The sequence below is a fragment of the Squalius cephalus genome, assembly GCF_949319135.1.
Source record: "Squalius cephalus genome assembly, chromosome: 17".
In the NCBI taxonomy this organism is placed as follows: domain Eukaryota; kingdom Metazoa; phylum Chordata; class Actinopteri; order Cypriniformes; family Leuciscidae; genus Squalius; species Squalius cephalus.
In genome coordinates, this window is record NC_137138.1 from 10,812,143 (window position 1) to 10,830,954 (window position 18,812).

General features: G+C 36.7%; 2 protein-coding genes across 9 annotated transcripts in view; both read left to right on the forward strand.

Moving 5' to 3' along the window:
• Positions 1-5,100, forward strand: part of specc1lb (sperm antigen with calponin homology and coiled-coil domains 1-like b) — a 32,294-nt gene extending 27,194 nt beyond the window's left edge. For all 6 annotated transcript variants that reach the window (XM_079898628.1, XM_079898629.1, XM_079898632.1 and 3 more), the window contains exons 14-16: positions 1,000-1,116; positions 1,311-1,370; positions 3,346-5,100. In XM_079898628.1, coding sequence (XP_079754754.1) covers positions 1,000-1,116; positions 1,311-1,370; positions 3,346-3,435 — 267 coding nt within the window. In that variant the 3' untranslated portion in view covers positions 3,436-5,100. The remainder of the gene's footprint in view (positions 1-999; positions 1,117-1,310; positions 1,371-3,345) is intronic.
• A 906-nt stretch (positions 5,101-6,006) lies between these two features.
• Positions 6,007-16,656, forward strand: adora2ab (adenosine A2a receptor b). 3 transcript variants are annotated; one of them, XM_079846568.1, is made up of 3 exons: positions 6,007-6,031; positions 10,117-10,807; positions 15,193-16,656. In XM_079846568.1, exons 2-3 carry the CDS (start codon positions 10,485-10,487, stop codon positions 16,202-16,204), a joined length of 1,335 nt encoding a protein of 444 aa, XP_079702694.1. In that variant the 5' UTR covers positions 6,007-6,031; positions 10,117-10,484; the 3' UTR covers positions 16,205-16,656. The 3 variants fall into 3 exon arrangements, with proteins under 3 accessions (XP_079702694.1, XP_079702692.1, XP_079702693.1); XM_079846566.1 differs by lacking the exon at positions 6,007-6,031 and adding an exon at positions 7,008-7,273; XM_079846567.1 differs by lacking the exon at positions 6,007-6,031 and adding an exon at positions 7,061-7,199.
• The last annotated feature ends 2,156 nt before the right edge of the window (positions 16,657-18,812 follow it).

Below are 18,812 nucleotides of genomic sequence, written 5' to 3' on the forward strand. Positions count from 1 at the left end.
AAGTGTGTTCATTCTCAGTAAAATGGTCTTAGCTGTGACTGAAAGCGCTATTAAAATAGGCAAAATATTTACTAAACAAACAATGTAATGCTTAAAGGGATAGTTCGGCCAAAAATTATATTTAACCCATGATTTACTCACCCTCAAGCCGTTCGAGATGCATATGTCAATCATTTTTCAGACGAACACATTTTCAGTTATTTTAGAACATGTCTTAGATCTTTCAGTGGTTATAATGTGAAGCTATGGGGTCCACCTCCTTCAAGTCCCAAAATGTGCATGCATCCTTCACAAAAGTAATCCATATGTCCTACGTCATACGCCAGCATCCATCTCCGTGAACGCGCGTCGACCGTTGCCGGAAGCAAGATATTTTCATTTATAAAGTTTTAAATATGTATATTTTTACGACAAAACCGCACGGATTACCCTCAGAAGGCCTTCGTTTATCCCCCTGGAGCCGGATGGATTACTTTTGTGAAGGATGCATGAACATTTTGGGACTTGAAGGAGGTGGACCCCATAGCTTCACATTATAACCACTGAAAGATCTAAGACATTTTCTAAAATAACTGAAAATGTGTTCGTCTGAAAAAAGATTGACATATGCATCTCGAACGGCTTGAGGGTGAGTAAATCATGGGTTAAATATCATTTTTGGCCGAACTATCCCTTTAAGTGTAATGTAACGAATGTAGCAAGATATGGGTTTTTGGTCAACATACACTTTAAGTATAATGTACACATCACCTCCAAATCAGGGAGGTGTGTTTAACTGTATGAATAGCAGTGTTTGTCAATGTTTCTGTAAACATTGAAAAAAGTCATTATTTCTGACAAGATTTACAGTTGTGGCTCTTAACTACAACCATAATGTCACAGAGACACCGAAAGATTCACTGCTTCATCAGTCTCTCTGAATCACACACCCAATCCCCTCAGTTCATCTACTGAAATTGTAATTATTGATCTTTCTCTCCCCCCTCCACACAAACACAGAATATTGACATCACCAACTTCAGCAGCAGCTGGAATGATGGGCTCGCTTTTTGTGCCATTCTTCACACCTACTTACCGGCACATATCCCTTACCACGAGCTCAATAGCCAGGACAAGGTCTGTACGTGCACACACACGAACGACACAAATAGGGTGAATTCAGGTCAATCGGAATGTCTTAATGTGGCCCAATTTACCTGAATTCACTCTATATGTTGTGTTCTTTAATATCAGTGAGCATAAAAAGTGTTTAAAAAGATATGCATTCACTTCATGTATTGACATCACTTCTTCCTGGTTGTCTTTTGCAGAGGCGAAATTTCACTTTAGCCTTCCAGGCAGCAGAAAGTGTGGGAATCAAATCAACACTGGTGAGTTTAATATGAACGTCACAGCTAATTCAGATATGCATCATATTACAATGCCTCAACCTAATATGTGACCCTGGATCATCCAGGGTCACATATTAGGTTGAGGCATTGTAATATGATGCATATCTGAATTAGCTGGATCACAAAACCAGTCATAAGTCGCACGGGTATATTTTTGGCAATAGCCAACAATTGTATGGGTCAAAATTATCGATTTTTCTTTTATGCCAAAAATCATTAGGATATTAAGTAAAGATCATGTTCCATGAAGATATTTTGTAAATTTCCTACCGTAAATATATAAAACATTTATTTTTGTGAGTGAATGCAGCACAATCGTGAACATAAATGGACAATTTTAAAGGCAATTTTCTCAATATTTTGATTTTTTTGCAACCTTAGATTCCAGATTTTCAAATAGTTGTATCTCGGCCAAACATTATCCTATCCTAACAAACCATACATCAATGGAAAGCTTATTCATCCAGCTCTCATGTGATGCATAAATCTCAATTTCAAAAAATTTACCCATGTGACTGGTTTTGTGGTCACATATATACACTGCCACAAAGTATTTAAATTTCAGAATCGTGAAAAACAATTATAATATCACAAAAATATTAAGCAGCACAACATTGATAAAATAATAAATGTTTCTTGAGCAGAAAATCAGCATATTAGAATGATTTCTGAAGGATCATGTGACACTGAAGACTGGAGTAATTCAGCTTTGACATCACAGGAATAAACTGCATTTTAAGCTGTATTAAAATAGAAAACAGTTATTTTATATTGTGATAATATTTCACAGTATTACTCTTTTTATCGTGTCTTTGATCGCATAAATGCAGCGTTTCTGAATGTATTTTTAGATGCATCTTTATTATCAGAGGAGGCATGTTTTCTCCATGTCTCCAGGTGCTTTTTTTATCTTTCCTAATGAAATTCAGTTGTAAACAAATGAAATGTTCTCAGTATGAGACAACATCAAATCTCTTTATTCAGATCTGTTAATCAAATCTTCTTTTGTTTTGAATTTCCCTCAACAGTAGAAGATGTTTTCAAATTGTGTTAGCCAGCTGTAAAACATTAATGCAGCAAACTATGACATCACTTCCCTGGCGTAACATTTTATATCGAGAGAAAAAATAAGTGACTTCATAAGCCGCAATGATCCTCCTGATTTGTGATCTTGTGGATGTTTACAGATAATTTAGTCATTCCTCACAGGAATGTTATTAAAATGCATTTCAGTCATTCTTAAAATGTATTTTTCAAAGAAATATTCCTTCCACCCTTTATTGCCATTTCATTAACATTCATTTTATATACATATTCTACCCAGCTGTTTCGACCCACCCTTTGTTGTGTTATCTTGTTAATTTTCTTTTATTGTTTTAACCTGTCATGCAGTCAAAAAGGCGACATATACAAAGAATTACCCAATTAAAGGGATAGCTCACCCAAAAAATGAAAATTCTGTCATCATTTACTCACCCTCAAGTTGTTCCAAACCTGTATGAAGTTCTTCTGCTGAACACAAAAGAAGATATTTTGAAGAATGTTGGTAACCAGACAGTTGACGGTAGCCATTGACTTCCATATTATTCTTTCCCATACTATGGAAGTCAATGGGGTCCAGCGACTGTTTGGTTACCCATATACTTAAAAATATCTTCTTTTGTGTTCAGCAGAAGAAAGAACTTCATACAGGTTTGAAACAACTTGAGGGTGAGTAAATGATGACACAATTTTCTTTTTTTGGTGAACTAACCCTTTAAGCTTTTATTATGTAAATAGATGATTAGTAATGACTTTGTTTACTAGTTTCAATGGTGAAAACTGTGACTGCTAGCTGTGCTGTTTGCTCAACAAGATGTGGCAAGAACACCACATAGGTTGACACAAACATCTTTTTTTTTCTGACCAATTGCTCTTGCCTTCCTGTATCTGACTCACTCTCTCTGTCTGACAGGACCTTGGTGAAATGGCGCGCACAGAAAGACCCGACTGGCAGAGTGTCATGACCTATGTGACGGCCATCTATAAGTACTTTGAGACCTGAAAATCTCCTTAAACTGGACTGTGTTGACAGCTAAGCTTACCTCGCTTCGCCTTCCTTGCTGTGGAATGCTACACCCAAGATGCTACAAATTTCCAAGATGCCTTAGCTGTGCATGGAGGAAGCTCCCACACAACTTACAGTTCTCTCCCAATGTGTTTTCCCAGAATCCTCTATGGCTGCAGAAACAGGCCAGATCCTACTAAGCTTCTCTGAACGGCAATGCTTTGGAAGAGGGGAAGTGGGAAACACGATTTTAAGTGTATTGTGCCAATCGATCAACAAAAATATGTATCTCGGAATAGAGATGCCTTTGAAAAATGCCTTTTTATCATAAGGATGCCCTCTTTATGCCAGTAATGGTCTTAGATTATCAGTATTTATTCCAAAGAGTGGCGCCACAACAGGTTTCGCCCACAAAAAATATGTTTTTTGTGTTTTCCTTAGCCTGAATAAGCTCAAACCTGATTTATTTAGCCTTTTTTTTTCCTAATAAGTAAAACAGGGATCCTTAACATTCAACCTATTTGTGTTGCTATTATAATATTGTACTGTTTTCATACGCTAAATGAAAGCTAATATGTAATTTGAAATGAAGCTGTTAGGCCAGAAGTGTATTTTTCCCTCAATGTTCATTCCAACTGATCACTGAAAATGCTGCAAGAAGTTTTCTATTTTACTGGATATTTTTCAGCATTTCGGTCCTTTTTGTCTACGCACTACTAATTCTTATTTGACACGTGAAGCCAGCTGGGTTCTGGAAGCTTGCTGATTCAGATTGAGTTTGTCTTATGGGTGTTAAAGCACAAATAAAAAAAGACTGAATGTGTATTCACTGAAATGAAATGTGAAATAAGACGACTACAATCCATCCACACCGTCAGCTCATGGTTTACTCATGCATTACATACTGTACGTCTGTCAAAGATAAGCCTCTGCACACAAAACTGAAGCCTTACATGGAAAAGGAAAAGCCAAGAGCACATTTCTTGTTTTAGGTTAACTCTTCGATGCACTGCTCTTTTAATATGTTTGTTTCGGGGCTAATTTGCCCATTTGAGACCTCATTGAAGGGATCAAGTGGGTTGCAGCAAGGTTTATGCTGCTAATGATGACAGCAGTTCAAAAATGAATTTTATGTCAAGGGCAAGTCATGTTTGTTGCAAAACTAACTTATTCTATTTACGCTACAGAGAGCCCTGTCGTGTTTTAAATGATAGATTTTGTTTATATGTGGAAATGTCATTGATACTGACATTGAATTTCCTAGAAAAGGTCAGTAGTGACGAGGAGTATTTTTGTTTGGATCTTCTTGTGAGATGTAAGCTCTATTTTGCTACCTAATCGCATGGAGTTTGATATGAACACATTGATTTGAACAAAATCAGATCATATCTTGCTGTGCTTTTGCCATAATTCATATTTGTGTAAATCCTGGATTGTATTCCTTGTTGACACTACAAATACCTTGTTTCACTATTAAAATTCCTAGAGCACTGTATGACATGGAGGATTTTGAAAACAAGGTTTCCTGTTAGCAAGGTTTTATGAGAACAAAGATCTGTGAGCACAAATACAGTTTGATATTTTCAAATTTGTTCAGTGTGTGTTGATTATTTGTGCGGATGGGCTTGTGCATGGACTTTGACAATAAAGTCTCATTGACTGAAATATTTGTTGAAACCAGTGTTATTGTAATCTAAAATTAATAAAAATATATATATACTTTATTTGAAATATGACTGAAATGAAATAAAATATAAATATCAGGTGAAAACCCTAAAAAATTAGAAATGTTGTGTAAATAAATACAAATAATAAAACAATAATAACTAAATAATAAGCCGATTCGAAATATATTAGCATAATAATACTAAAATAACACTGGTTGTAACTCCCCTCAAGCTGTTTTCTTACCAAATGTCCCTCGTTTATTTAAACATTATTGATATATTGATCTTATCTTGGTCCTTGGTGGGTCATTCTGTCACCAGTTAACAATTATTTTTATGGTACATAAATTCAGTACATTACCAGCTTGAATAGGTTTAACCTTTAGATGTAAAATGTTAAATCAAAGACACATTTGTGTAGACATTAGAGTTTTACAACACACTCGACTGTTTTAACTGGTAGTATTTAAATTAATCCAAGGGCACATGACCCTGAAACTGTACACAGTATAAACAATACTGCCTTAAATTTGTAAGTACAATCAACTTGGCTATTTAAGTCATTTCAACTTAAATTAATACATTAAAGTGACCTAAAAATTGTGTTGAATCTTGTATATATATTTAAAAAAAATTGTTAGAACGTGTTGGTCATATAATTTTTTTACTGTGTGTAGGCTAATGGATGGATGCTAATCAAGATTCTATATACTTCTTCTATAAGTACACCTTTTCCTGGAAGTCGTACGGTAGTCTACTTCAGGGAAGGAACAGAAATGGGAAAAAAAATAAACTATACCCTTGTCTCGTGGAAAGAAAGAATTGAGCCAGCAGAAAATGTCTATTTAAACAGCTGTACTCAAGAACTTCCTCTTCCTACGAAAATAACCTTTAATTTTCACACCGATTGTGTCTGGCTCTCTGAGGTAAGTGTCTATTTGTGGCGAATGTTTTTTGCATGCATAAACAAGGCTATGGTAAATGGTGAGCATGGAGGCTGTGATTTGATTTACTGAAGGGGCACAAAAAGGCTTTGGCTTATGTATTAGATCCAAAACATTAAGAAATGTCATTGCAGTGTGTGCTGCGTGCTTTAATGAAGTCCTTGGTGGGTGGACCTCAGCCTCTGGTTTGCTGATTACATACATTTATCTTCATGTGGCCCTGAGGTGAAGCAGGATGTTTCGGCTGTACGTGAGAAACAACACAACCTCACGGTGCCCATCACAGGTCCCTCACTCCCTTATCCTCACGTTCACATCAGCTATTGGGCTGGCGGCGTACATTTCAAAGCGTGCTTACTAACGATCAAATTAGCATACAAACTAAACGATTCGAGCTAAATTTCTCTGATAAAATAATGCGGTCGTTTACTACGGTATAAAACGTCAGATAAAAAATATATTTTCTTAAAACAAGATAATGTGCACTATAATCTCAAAAGACTAACTAGCCTACTAAGTTAAAAAAAAAAAAAGGAAAAAAAGTCTAAAAACTTTTTTGCTCACATGTACCGTAGTTTTGTGATTTGTTTGTATCACTTTAATGATTCTTAGGCTACTGTAAAAAAATATATATTTTTTAAATTATTTGTTTATCCATACATACATTGTTGTGTGTATATAGTACAGTGAATACAAAAAAACAAAACAAAAATAACTAATTTCAATTAAGAATTTTTAATCATTGCTGTGTATTTGTTTACTTATGTGCTGGCTAATGCCTTTTGACTTTTATTGCTATAACTGCAGGAACTATGAAAAATGACAGTTATGATGAAGAAGTTACCAGCCACAATGGTAATTTGTAGTGAAGGAAACATCATGTTTAATGTAACCACGAAAACCGGAAACATCATGTTTAATGTAACCACGAAAACCAATCAGGCGTGCGTCTCTTTCTCTCACAGCGCGCGTGAGTGTCAGTCACTGTGTAAGCGCGCGCACTTGTCTGTGGCCACCACAACTCCACGGAGCGTTGAGGAAAGCTGCAACTCAACTTGCCTTTTTCTCGACCAAAGACGTTTAGAGTAGTCTATAAGTGTACTTTGTCAGGGTGAGGAAAACGAATGGAATGATTTGATTTGCATCCCTGGTACGTACATTCAGCAGTTTTGCGGTTGAACTTTCAGAAGAGGTGAGATGCCAGCGGAGAAACCTACAACTCAGGTGCGCGGCGGGAGTTTATAAATGTTTTTGTTTATTACTAATGTTTGGGATATAACTGAAAGTATTGATTTTGTATTTAGATTAAATAACTTTGGCAGTCTATTAATCCATACGGAGACTGACACCTGTATTATTTCGCTCTTTCTTAATATGAATTCATCATTTTTGACAACAATATTTTGATGATAACCTCACGCCTTGGCTTACTTTTCCTTTTTTTTTTTTTACCATGGGAATATAAGTTACTTAATTCTCATGACAAGGAGTGACAGCACTCTCCCACAGTGTGACAAGTTTTGTGGTGCTACTAAAAACTACTTTTACTAGAGCATTTTCTTTTCCTATTTTCCTAGTACCATGCTATGTACACGTTTTATGACCTCATTGTAATTGTGAAATTACTGTATTTGATTTTTAAAGTGTTTCTAACTATACTGTATGATGTCATCCCACCCATCCAAATGACTTTTGATGGTTACATAGATACTTGCATCTTGACTAGGCTAAAATTATTCCACAATGAAATAACTGTTAAGCGTGCTTTTTAATGACAGATACACGCTTATCATAGTCCCCAAACATCCTCACACCCAACATGAGTGACTCATGACTCATGAGGGACCTGGTACATTCTTTTCTGTCCAGACATCATGTGCTTAAAGGGATAGTTCACCCAAAAATGAAAATTCTGTCAGTAATTACTCACCCTCATGTTGTTCCAACCCCGTAAGACATTCGTTCATCTTCGGAACACAAATTAAGATATTTTTGATTAAATCTGAGAGTTGTCTCACTCCTCCATAGGCTTCTAAGGGACTGAAACTTGCTGGCCCAGAAAATGTATTAAAGACATCGTTAATATAGTCCAAGTGACTACAGTGGCTCAATCTTAAGTTTATAAAGCGACGAGAATACTTTTTGTGCGCAAAAACAAACAAAAATAACGACTTTATTCCACTTTTCATTTCCTTCTCTCTGGGCCTCGGGTCTTTTCACGTAGTGTTTAAGCGTAGCGCGTCTGTGTTGCACGTCACCACATATCACACATGACCAGCGTCGGCCAATAGTGAGCCTACGTGGTGACGTACAACACAGACGCGCTACGCTTAAACACTACGTGAAAAGACCCGAGGCCCAGAGAGAAGGAAATGAAAAGTGGAATAAAGTCGTTATTTTTGTTTGTTTTTGCGCACAAAAAGTATTCTCGTCGCTTTATAAAGTTAAGATCGAGCCACTGGAGTCACTTGGACTATTTTAACAATGTGTTTAATACATTTTCTGGGACAGCAAGTTTCAGTCCCTTAGAAGCCTATGGAGGAGTTAGACAACTCTCAGATTTAATCAAAAATATCTTCATTTGTGTTCCGAAGATGAACGAAGGTCTTACGGGGTTGGAACAACATGAGGGTGAGTAATTACTGACAGAATTTTCATTTTTGGGTGAACTATCCCTTTAATACGATACTTCATAAACGTTCAAGTTTCGGAAAGTACATCATCTTAAAACACAGGAAGTGGTTTGAAGAACGGTGCTTGCTAAAATTGTTAAAACGCAACCCCGTGCATTGGAAACATTTAGTCATTATTTCACTTGAGAGAGTCAACAGTCATACCAAAGTCACACTGCTTTATAATAAGCAAACAGCAACACTAAACCCCAGAAACAGTGACTGTGACTTTAATCATAGCATTTTTGTGCCTGATCAAACAGAATGGAACTAGAAGATAAGAAATAAAAAAAAAAAGGTCTACCTTGGAAGGCATGTTGCAATTACTCAATTCTTTCTAGATAGGTCTACACAAAACCACAATAAAGAATCCAAAAGAGTCAAAGGCTTGGCAGAATGATTTATTTACACACACATACTGAAATATTTTGATGCTCTGCATGTATTTTCAAAGCCAAGCATACTGTATTTGAACAATTCAGACTGAGTATTACTAAATTATGAAGAAGTAGAGCTGAAACTTACACTATTGATCAAAAGTTTGGGGGTCAGTAAGATTTTTTTAAAAACAAATTAATACTTTTATTCACCAAGGATGCATTAAATTGATCAAAAGTGACTATAAAGATTATATATATATATATATATATATATATATTTAAAATAAATGCTGATCTTTTGAACTTTCTATTCACCAAAGAATCCAGGATAAAACATTATCAGGGTTTCCACAAAAATATAAATCAGCACAAATGTTTCTTGAGCTGCAAATCAGCATATGAATGATTTCTGAAGGATCATGTGACACTGAAGACTGGACTAATGATGCTGAAAATTCAGCTTTGCCATCACAGGAATAAATTACTTTTTAAAATATATTAAAATAGAAAACAGTTATTTTAAATTGTAATATTATTTCACAATATTACTGTATTTTTAATCAAATAAATACAACCTGGGTCAAAAACACTTAAAAAAATCTTACTGACCCCAAACCTTTGAACAGTAATGTATGGTTGATTATGATATAAAAGAAAGCTAATAACCATTTAATTATCGAGAAACTGATGCATTTCATGTAGTCCATGAAACATAAAAGTAGAATCACATGAATGGGTACAAAAGAATACTTGTTCGCAATTCTAAGCCATTAATAGCAAAGTTCAACTGTACACATCCTAGAAACTAATGGAGGAAGTGCTGGCCGGGTCTTGTGATATATAGCAGGCGTGCACAATTATTTCATTCGTATTTGTGGAGTCTTTCTTAAAATAAAAGCTTATTGTTGGATTGGTCTGTCATCTTTTGATGGAGACCTCCTGTTTAGAGATGGATTGCTTTTGTGACCCAGAGAGGTTGATATTTTGTTGAGCGATGTCATTGTTCTTTCTACAGATTAAGAAGTCCCACTGAAGGTCTACCGGTTCTGCTTCATGAAATCTAGCAGCTGTTTCCTTTAAGACTTTCAATGAAAGGCTGAAGTGAGCTGGACCTAAGGGACAGGCTGGTGAACGGGTAAATCAAGATTTATGGAGGGGTGTCTCCGTTGACCCTGCAGTTACCACAGTGAACCCCAAAGTGCTGCTACCAGCTGATACCAGATTCATCTTACCTCCTCTTTCCCTTGAAAAAGAGAGATATTTGGTTAGAGCAATGGTCGGATTGGCTCATCCTCACACCTATTGTAAGAACCACTGAGCAATTATCGGGAGCACAACTATGTGTGTCTTTGAGGATGTCCTTTCACACTGGTTGATGGTACCATGTCTTCTCTCGTCTACATTGTTCTTGAGCTGCTGATTGCGGTTTTGGCCGTGGCAGGGAACGTTCTAGTGTGCTGGGCCGTCTGCCTCAACAGCAATCTCCAGACCATCACCAACTTCTTCGTGGTATCACTGGCCGTGGCGGACATCGCAGTGGGACTCCTGGCCATTCCGTTCGCCGTCACCATCAGCATAGGCTTTTGCAGTCATTTTCATGGATGCCTCTTCATCGCCTGCTTCGTGCTGGTCCTCACGCAGAGCTCCATCTTCAGTTTGTTGGCCATTGCTGTGGATCGGTACATTGCCATCAAGATCCCATTGAGGTGAGTGAACGATTGTGTCGTGATTTTCAGTTTCAGAGTTGTAGGCAAACTTTTAGTAAGATTACTGATCATATGGTTGCTTGAAAGAACAGATTACATAGTCGCCCCATAGCAAGAACATAGACAAAGTTTCCTCTTTCACATTACCAGTACATTTATAATTAGTTATTGTTTATGGTAAAATTGATCAAAACTTGTATTAAAGACCAAACGGAATTGCAATCTGTTTGTTTGTCCAAATAATGGCAAATGGGGGCAGGGTTATTCTAATAAAAAAAAAACTAAAACTGAAACTAAGACCATAAAAAATTGTTTTAATGGTAATAAAATATATACATTAACTAAAATATAAAATAATAAAAACTATAGACATTTAAAACCATTAAAAATATATTAAAAATGATATTGATGGAAAGATATAAAAAAAGCAAAAGCTATTAAAAATGACAAAAACACAACAAAATTACTAAAACTAACTAAAATTAAAATTAAACTGGAAAGTATAATAATATAAAACCTATTCAAAATATTAATACAAACTATAATAGGGATATAACACTGGATAGGGATGCGATATAGTCCTTATTTTTAAACTGGTTTGTGATGCAGAAATTACACCCAAACCCTAAATAAATATGTATTGTTCACTCAAAAATTAATAACCTGTCACCATTTACTCATGTCATTGGGGTAAAAAATATTAGATGTTTTGGATAAAGATAACTATTCAAAATATCTTCTTTTGCATACCACAGAAGAAAGATTGTCATACAGGTTTAGAATGACATGAGAGCCATTGTGCGTGTGTTTGTGTGAGTGTTTACATGTGTATATTCAGTAAAACATTATGTGTTTGCAGATATGTAATCCTATGTAATCTTTATTAATGTGTGTTTTGCAAATGTTTTGATATGAGGTCAAAGGCTCCTAGACTGAGTGACTCTCTGCCTTTCTCATGATAATGACTTGATAATGGGCACAACATGCACTGTAATTCCCTCAGATACATGTAATTTCCCCTTTAATCACTCTTTCACTGCTTGCAATGATTTTTTGCAGTAAATAGGAGTCATGCAGCTTTACACTGTTGACAAATGTTTTAAGAATAGTTTGTTTCAGTTGAGCCAAATCAATAATCAATACTCAATCTGGCACCATGTTGTAATATAGTGACGTACAAAAGAGCAACAAACAAGTCACACCCCACAGGAAGGAGAATTGGAATTTGATGTAAAATGACACAAGGAGGAATTTACTGAATTGTAAATGTTTATCTATCTATCCATCCATCCATTCATCTAGACTTGCTTCAAAACTTTTTAACAGCTACAAACATTCAAAGAAAAATTCAGTTTTGTTCAAGTTCAAATTCCAACTGAAATTATGCATCCTGTTTGCTACCTCAGTTCAAATTCAGGAATTAAATTGTAATTCAAAAGCCATTCTCAATTCAATTCTAAATGGCACACAACCCCAGTTGCTAGATACTTTTTTTTGTTTACTAACCCCAGTCTAGATATGACTCAGGTTCCTCCTTCAGTGTAAGCCTAGGGGATTTTCAGCCGTTTTATTGTCTGTCAGGTGTAAATCATAGGTCTGATCCTTTAGAAAAATAATAGCACACCTCTACTCCACAAGCCACATAATTTTTGGTATCATTCATTGCACAAATACTTATTAAGTCTTTTGAGAAGAAATAGTGTATATACAGTCTTTAATTAGTAATTAAAATATGTAACAAAGAGTTATACTTGTATTTTTTACTACTAATTGATATAAACTTAATTTACTGAAGATGTAAAAGTAAGAAGTGTTGGGTATTAAACCTGGGACATTTTGCACTCCAGTTGAACATCGTAATGATTTTTCTTAAATCTTCTGGCCCAAGCAGTTCTCAGCAGCACTTTTCGGAAGCTGAAAGGTGTGGGACTTTACCACCTGCCTGCATACAAGGTGTGATGCACATTTCTGCTCATGGTGTAGATTGAGCTGCACAAAGCGTTGTAAGAGAACAGCAGTGACAGCAAAAGCCTGGGCAAGTGTTGATTACATAAGGTCTGCCGGCTTCCAGTCTCTGTGGGTGTGTGAATGAGGTACCAGTAGTACTGGAGCCCTGTAAGTCCTCTGGGTTTAATGAAGCAGCCACTGTTGTTCTCGATGGGCCTGATATAAGCCCAAGGATTTTTGGAACAATTGACATTTGACCACCGTTTCCAACTGTTGCCCTTGGCAAAGGAAACATGTAGCAGGGCTGTCTGCTCGACGGGATGTTTGAAATGCATAGCGGTTGTGGATTTTGCACAGCTGTATTCCAAACTGTTTGTAAACTGATGCTTTTACAATTGCTAATATGCTTCATATAATGTATTTTAGTACCAGCCAGGTTTTTTTAACCAGGGGTCTGTGTGGGGGTCTCAATGATGTTCTTAACAAAACTTATTCTAATGTTACCATGAATATTTTTTATATATATTTGGGGGAGGTGGGCTGGCTGGGAGGGGGTGTTATTGTAGGTATTAAAGTGCCCCTATTATGCTATTTTAAAGGTTTCTAATTTTGTTTTGGAGTTCTCCTACAACAGGTTTGCATGCATCAAAGGTCAAAAAACACTTTCATTTTCTCTTAATATACATTGCACATCACCACATTTTTCAATGATTCTCAAATGACTCGACGGATGAATCAGTCTCTCTAAATCCCTCCTTTCCGTGAGCCTACTCTGCTCTGATTGGCCAGATGGCCCAGTCTGTTGTGATTGGTCTACCTCGGAAACTAAATGCCCATTACCATAGCTGAATTTCAGCACCAGAGGCTTCCTAAAGTTCAGCGATAGTACACACTGTAAAGACAGTAATGCTGGCATCAATTTTACCATATCAATCAGAGCGCAAGTCTGATTATGAAACATTGGAAGAACTAGTCATTCAGCCCGAACCTCCATCGCAAGGACGACTTGAGCAGGATGCTCAGTGATACGCTACTCAGTTTGACATACATTATGAGATGTTGCAACTGTAATTCCTCACCATCAGCATTAACAAGTGTATGTCCATCAACAAACCGATGTGTATATTTCTAATTTATTCCATTGCACATGCGGGAACTGGATCATTAACTGTATCAATAACAGTGCATACGTTAGCTGAGCACTAATGTGGATTACTGATGTAACATTAAAGTTTGCAAAACAAATCTTGCTCCATTCTTTACTCTTCACTCTTACTCTTTTAATCTTTACTCAAAGTAGTAAGAACATTTACCATTTTATTGTGATACATTTATTGGTAATAGTGAACCCACAGCTGATTAGCAGAAATATAACACATCGTGCACTTTCGACTTTACAACTTTGCAGACCGTTTACGTTCTCAGATAGCTATATTACACACTGCCTGAAAGGTAATATTAAAAAAAGCACAATAGGGGCAAACAAATTTAAAAAAAAATAACATAACCAAATGACGCCTGGTTGCATCCCCATTTCTCACATGCATCCTTCTGCCGTGGACAGAACCAATACCGATTAAATAGCCTACTCTGACAGAGTACCTTCCAATAAGTCCCTGCAAAACCGCTATTGAATCTACAGAGTCCAACTCTCGAACGAATGACTCTTATGAGCCGCTTTTTTTGTGAATCAAAAACATACAGCGTAACCAGTGTTGTCTGACTCGAATCACTCATGTGTTAGCCAGTTCTTTTTAGCAAAACAAAACAAAACAAATAAACAGTGCGACCAACCAGTGTAGTGCAACTCGCGAGCAAATGAACTTTGAGTCGGCTCTTTTTAGAGAATCAAAAAACCAACCAGTCTAATCCAGCTCTAAAACAATGACTTGCAACTTGGCTCTTTTTAGGGAACTAGAGAATTGAATGTATGCCACCTCTCTGTGAAAAGTTTTTAAATATCTTTTGCAGTTGAAACCCCCTGATTTAATTGAACAATTTAATTCTTCTTGTTTTATAATTGGAAATAATGTTGTTTCCTAACCCCGCTGAAAGTTTACAGCCTCGTTCAAAGTTGTACAAAAACAAAGCCTCCAAGTATTATTTTAAGACTAGGCACAATACAGGTGAAATATATGCTTCTTATTAACACATATCCTGGTATTTTCCATTTTGGCAGCAATTACCAGGGCTTTACACCTAAACAATAGACATTTCCCAGGAGCAGTGCATGCATGTGTAGATTTGGGAAAATAAAGCCCTGACAGTGAACAATACAGAACAATACAGCCCACTTCAGGATGGGCTTCAGGAAACATCAACATATTGTTTGAGGCAGATAGAGTTGTAATATATGACCAAACTTGGCATGCTTATCACCAGAGTGCTTCATAGCATACTTCCTTCTAAAATTTCTGTTTTTGTTTTGTCTTTCTAAGGTACAACAGCCTTGTCACAAGCCAGAGAGCCAAAGGCATAATTGCAGTATGCTGGATTCTTTCAGTGGTCATCGGCTTGACCCCCATGCTAGGCTGGAACAGTCGCGTCGACGCGGGCACCAACAGCTCCTGTCCTCAAGGTATGACAGAGTGCCTGTTCGAGAAGGTGGTCACCATGGGTTACATGGTTTACTTTAACTTTTTTGGCTGCGTCTTGATTCCGCTAATTGCTATGCTGACCATCTACGCATGGATCTTCATGGCTGCCCGTCGTCAGCTCAGACAGATGGAGCAGAAGCTAGTGCACGGACACACTCACGGATACGGATCCTCCTCCCGGTCCACACTGCAAAAGGAGGTCCACGCGGCCAAATCGCTGGCTATCATCGTGGGCCTTTTTGCTATTTGTTGGCTCCCGTTGCACATCATTAACTGCTTCACATTGTTCTGCCCTCAGTGTGATCGACCTCAGGACTGGGTCATGTACCTGGCCATCATGCTCTCACATGCTAATTCAGTAGTGAACCCGTTTATATACGCCTACCGAATACGTGACTTCAGGCACACCTTCCGAAGGATCATCCGACAGCACTTCCTGTGGCATGATAGCAGACTGGCCATTGGTAACAGCAATGGAGGTATGGCTGCTTCTTCTGCTGCGGTCAGTGTGATTGAGACTTCTTGTAAGATGTCCAATGGCTTTGAGCTGGATCCCAATCCCATTCCCGGCATGATTTCTTGCGATGAATTCACAAAGCAAATGGCAGCAAAAATCAGGCCAAAAACGGAATTCCAAGACTTAGGATACAGTTTAAATGGAGCTTTGGAACATTCCTTTCCCGCCAGTTCGACACAGATTTTTTCATTACATACCGGGGAGGAAGTTCCCCCCATCAAAGACCATGTAGAAATCATGACGGTAAAAGACTGCAGTGCTATTACTAATGTACATGTCAAATGTCTGCTGCCCGTAAGGACAAGCAACTCATCTGATCTTGCAGAAGTGTCATGACACACATTCATTCTTCATGAAGCAATCACTGATCTGAGTTGCTGTGCTAGTGAGGGTGACTTCATTTACAGTACTATCTAGGCCAGGGTCAGGAAAGATAAAGCTATGAGAGGATTGCATAGCTCCTGTGGGAACCCTTACTGTACAAATTCCAGGAATTTTTTACTTCTCTTTGCTTCCAAACACCCCTGATGGTGTTTGCAGATTTTCAGACCTCATAAAGAACTTGTTTGCTGACATTGTAGAGGGTTTTTTTCAAAGCTTATATGATTCTTAGGAGCTTTATTAAAAGAGCATTGTTCCTGGTCAAAGTGGGGGAGGCCTAATGGATTAAATCAATATTCTGTGGAATTCAGCTAAACCTGTTGTGACCGCGCCATACGGAACTATCATCTTTCTGTGCTTTTTAATAGGAGTATGTCCAAACTTAGAGCATGCACCATCAATATACCTGCCGGAACGTCTGTAGCGCTTCAAAACATAGGGCTGCACGATTTCTGGGGAAAAAAAATCTATTTTGCAAAATTGTGAATGCGACTTAAAATGTGATTTAAAAAAAAGCTCCAGGTTTGCTGTGTGTGTTCGTTTGTTTATAGGGCTGCACAATTTGTCCAGAAATGTTTTGAAATATGAAATATTTTAATATATTAAAAATGAAATATATTATTTAATAGGACTATAGAATAATAATAATTTATCCTTGAATGAATAAAAAAAACAAGAAATTTTACTATTGTATTATTGTATTTTTTCTCCTTTGAACCGAGCCGCTCTGAGACACTGAGAACACCAGATCATGAGCTGTTAGCTTGTATGCTCTTCACTCTTAAACATGCAGCACACATTTATGTCATTAAATCGCAGCCTTTGCGATTTGGTAATCGCACCAAGCGATATTGTGATTCCTTTTTTATTTCAATTAATCGTGCAGCCCTGTTAAAACATGACCAAACTGAATTATACTGTACTGATTGTAAGCATGTGTTAATATTTAAGGAAAATGTACTAAATAAAACAAAACTATAACCAAATTTGCACAAATAGAGTGTTATGTACAGTGGTGTACACTCTCTAAAAAAAAAAGTACAAGTTGTTACTGGGGCGGCACCCACAAAAAGTACACAAGCCAAAAGGTACACCTTTCTACCTTAATTACCCCTAAAGGGTAAATAAGGAACCTTAAAGGTACATATTAGTACCTAAATTATACATTTTAGTACCTTTTGAAAGGGTATTGCCCCAGTGACATCTGTTGTACCTTAGGGTTCGACCTTTTTTTACTGAAAATGTATTAAACATTATTAATGTGCTTGATTAGAATCACACGCAGGCATAAATTATGCTAAGAGTTTAAGCCATATACTGTCTGTGCAACGTCAAGTGGACTTATTGGTGCTCAATAAAGTGGACTTTGATTCCTACATAATGATTGAATTTCCAGAAGAATGCAAGTATAAACTGTAATGATTCACAAATACTATATTAAATGTGCAATCATTTGTAATAGATCTAATTTGTTCTTCAACACAACATAATGATTAGGGATCATAAAATTGTCAGAAGATGTAGGACAGTGGTGTATAATCCTCTCTTGTGACACACACGCATACAAGCACAATCGTGGACTATACACAGACCAGCTATGATTGTATTTACAGAGAGGCTGCTGACGCCAGCGGCTGGCCTAATGCAGTGGAAATCAAATGAAGGGGCATTTGATGATCCCTTAAACTGTATCATTACACTTCTCTTTTCCTCATAAAGAAGCTCTAGAGTGGGAAAATCTTGCACTATGATGCATAGTATTGAATTTGTCACATGGGAGTTGACATTTTTAGGTTTAGTAGTGTGTAACGGTCCGTTTATAGAAGGAGTGAGTATAGAGTGACCATTCATAAATATGGAACAAGTAAGCTAGATTTTTATTTTTTTATAACTTTGATCAATATTGCCTCTATATTTGGTCTACGCTGAAGGATCATAGACCTGGGTAGTCAACACATTATCATTTGCTGTAAATCAGCAGACGTTCTCATATTTACACACACACACACACACACACGTAGTGTTTTCACTACTTATGGGGACTTTTCCATATACATAATGCTTTTTATATTGCACAAACTGTCTATTCTATCCCCTTACATATATATGTTTAATACATAGGGATCATATGTATTAAATTACATTTTTAATATTTACTCAACAAATAATTATGTAATTATATATATAATTGCATTAATATTTGTTGAGTAAATATTAAAAATATACAGTTCATGCATTTTAAAAATAATAATAATAATAATGAGCTTATTGAAGCTGTGTGCATAAAAATTGTTTTATTATTTAGGTTATTTTAATTATATTACTACAGAGTATATCAGTTCAAATCTACTGGTTTGTTGATTCTAGCTGAGAAATGCCAGTCAGCGCAGCAGTGGCATGGTTTGATTTTGTTTTGACAGCACTATTTTTTAATGAGACAGATGTCCTTTACAAAAACGGATCTCCAGGCTTACGCAGAAATTTATCTTATTCCATCATGAATGCTTGTGGTGTAAATCAGATCGGAGTGAAGCTAACAGACTGTCAGCATGTCACATAGATC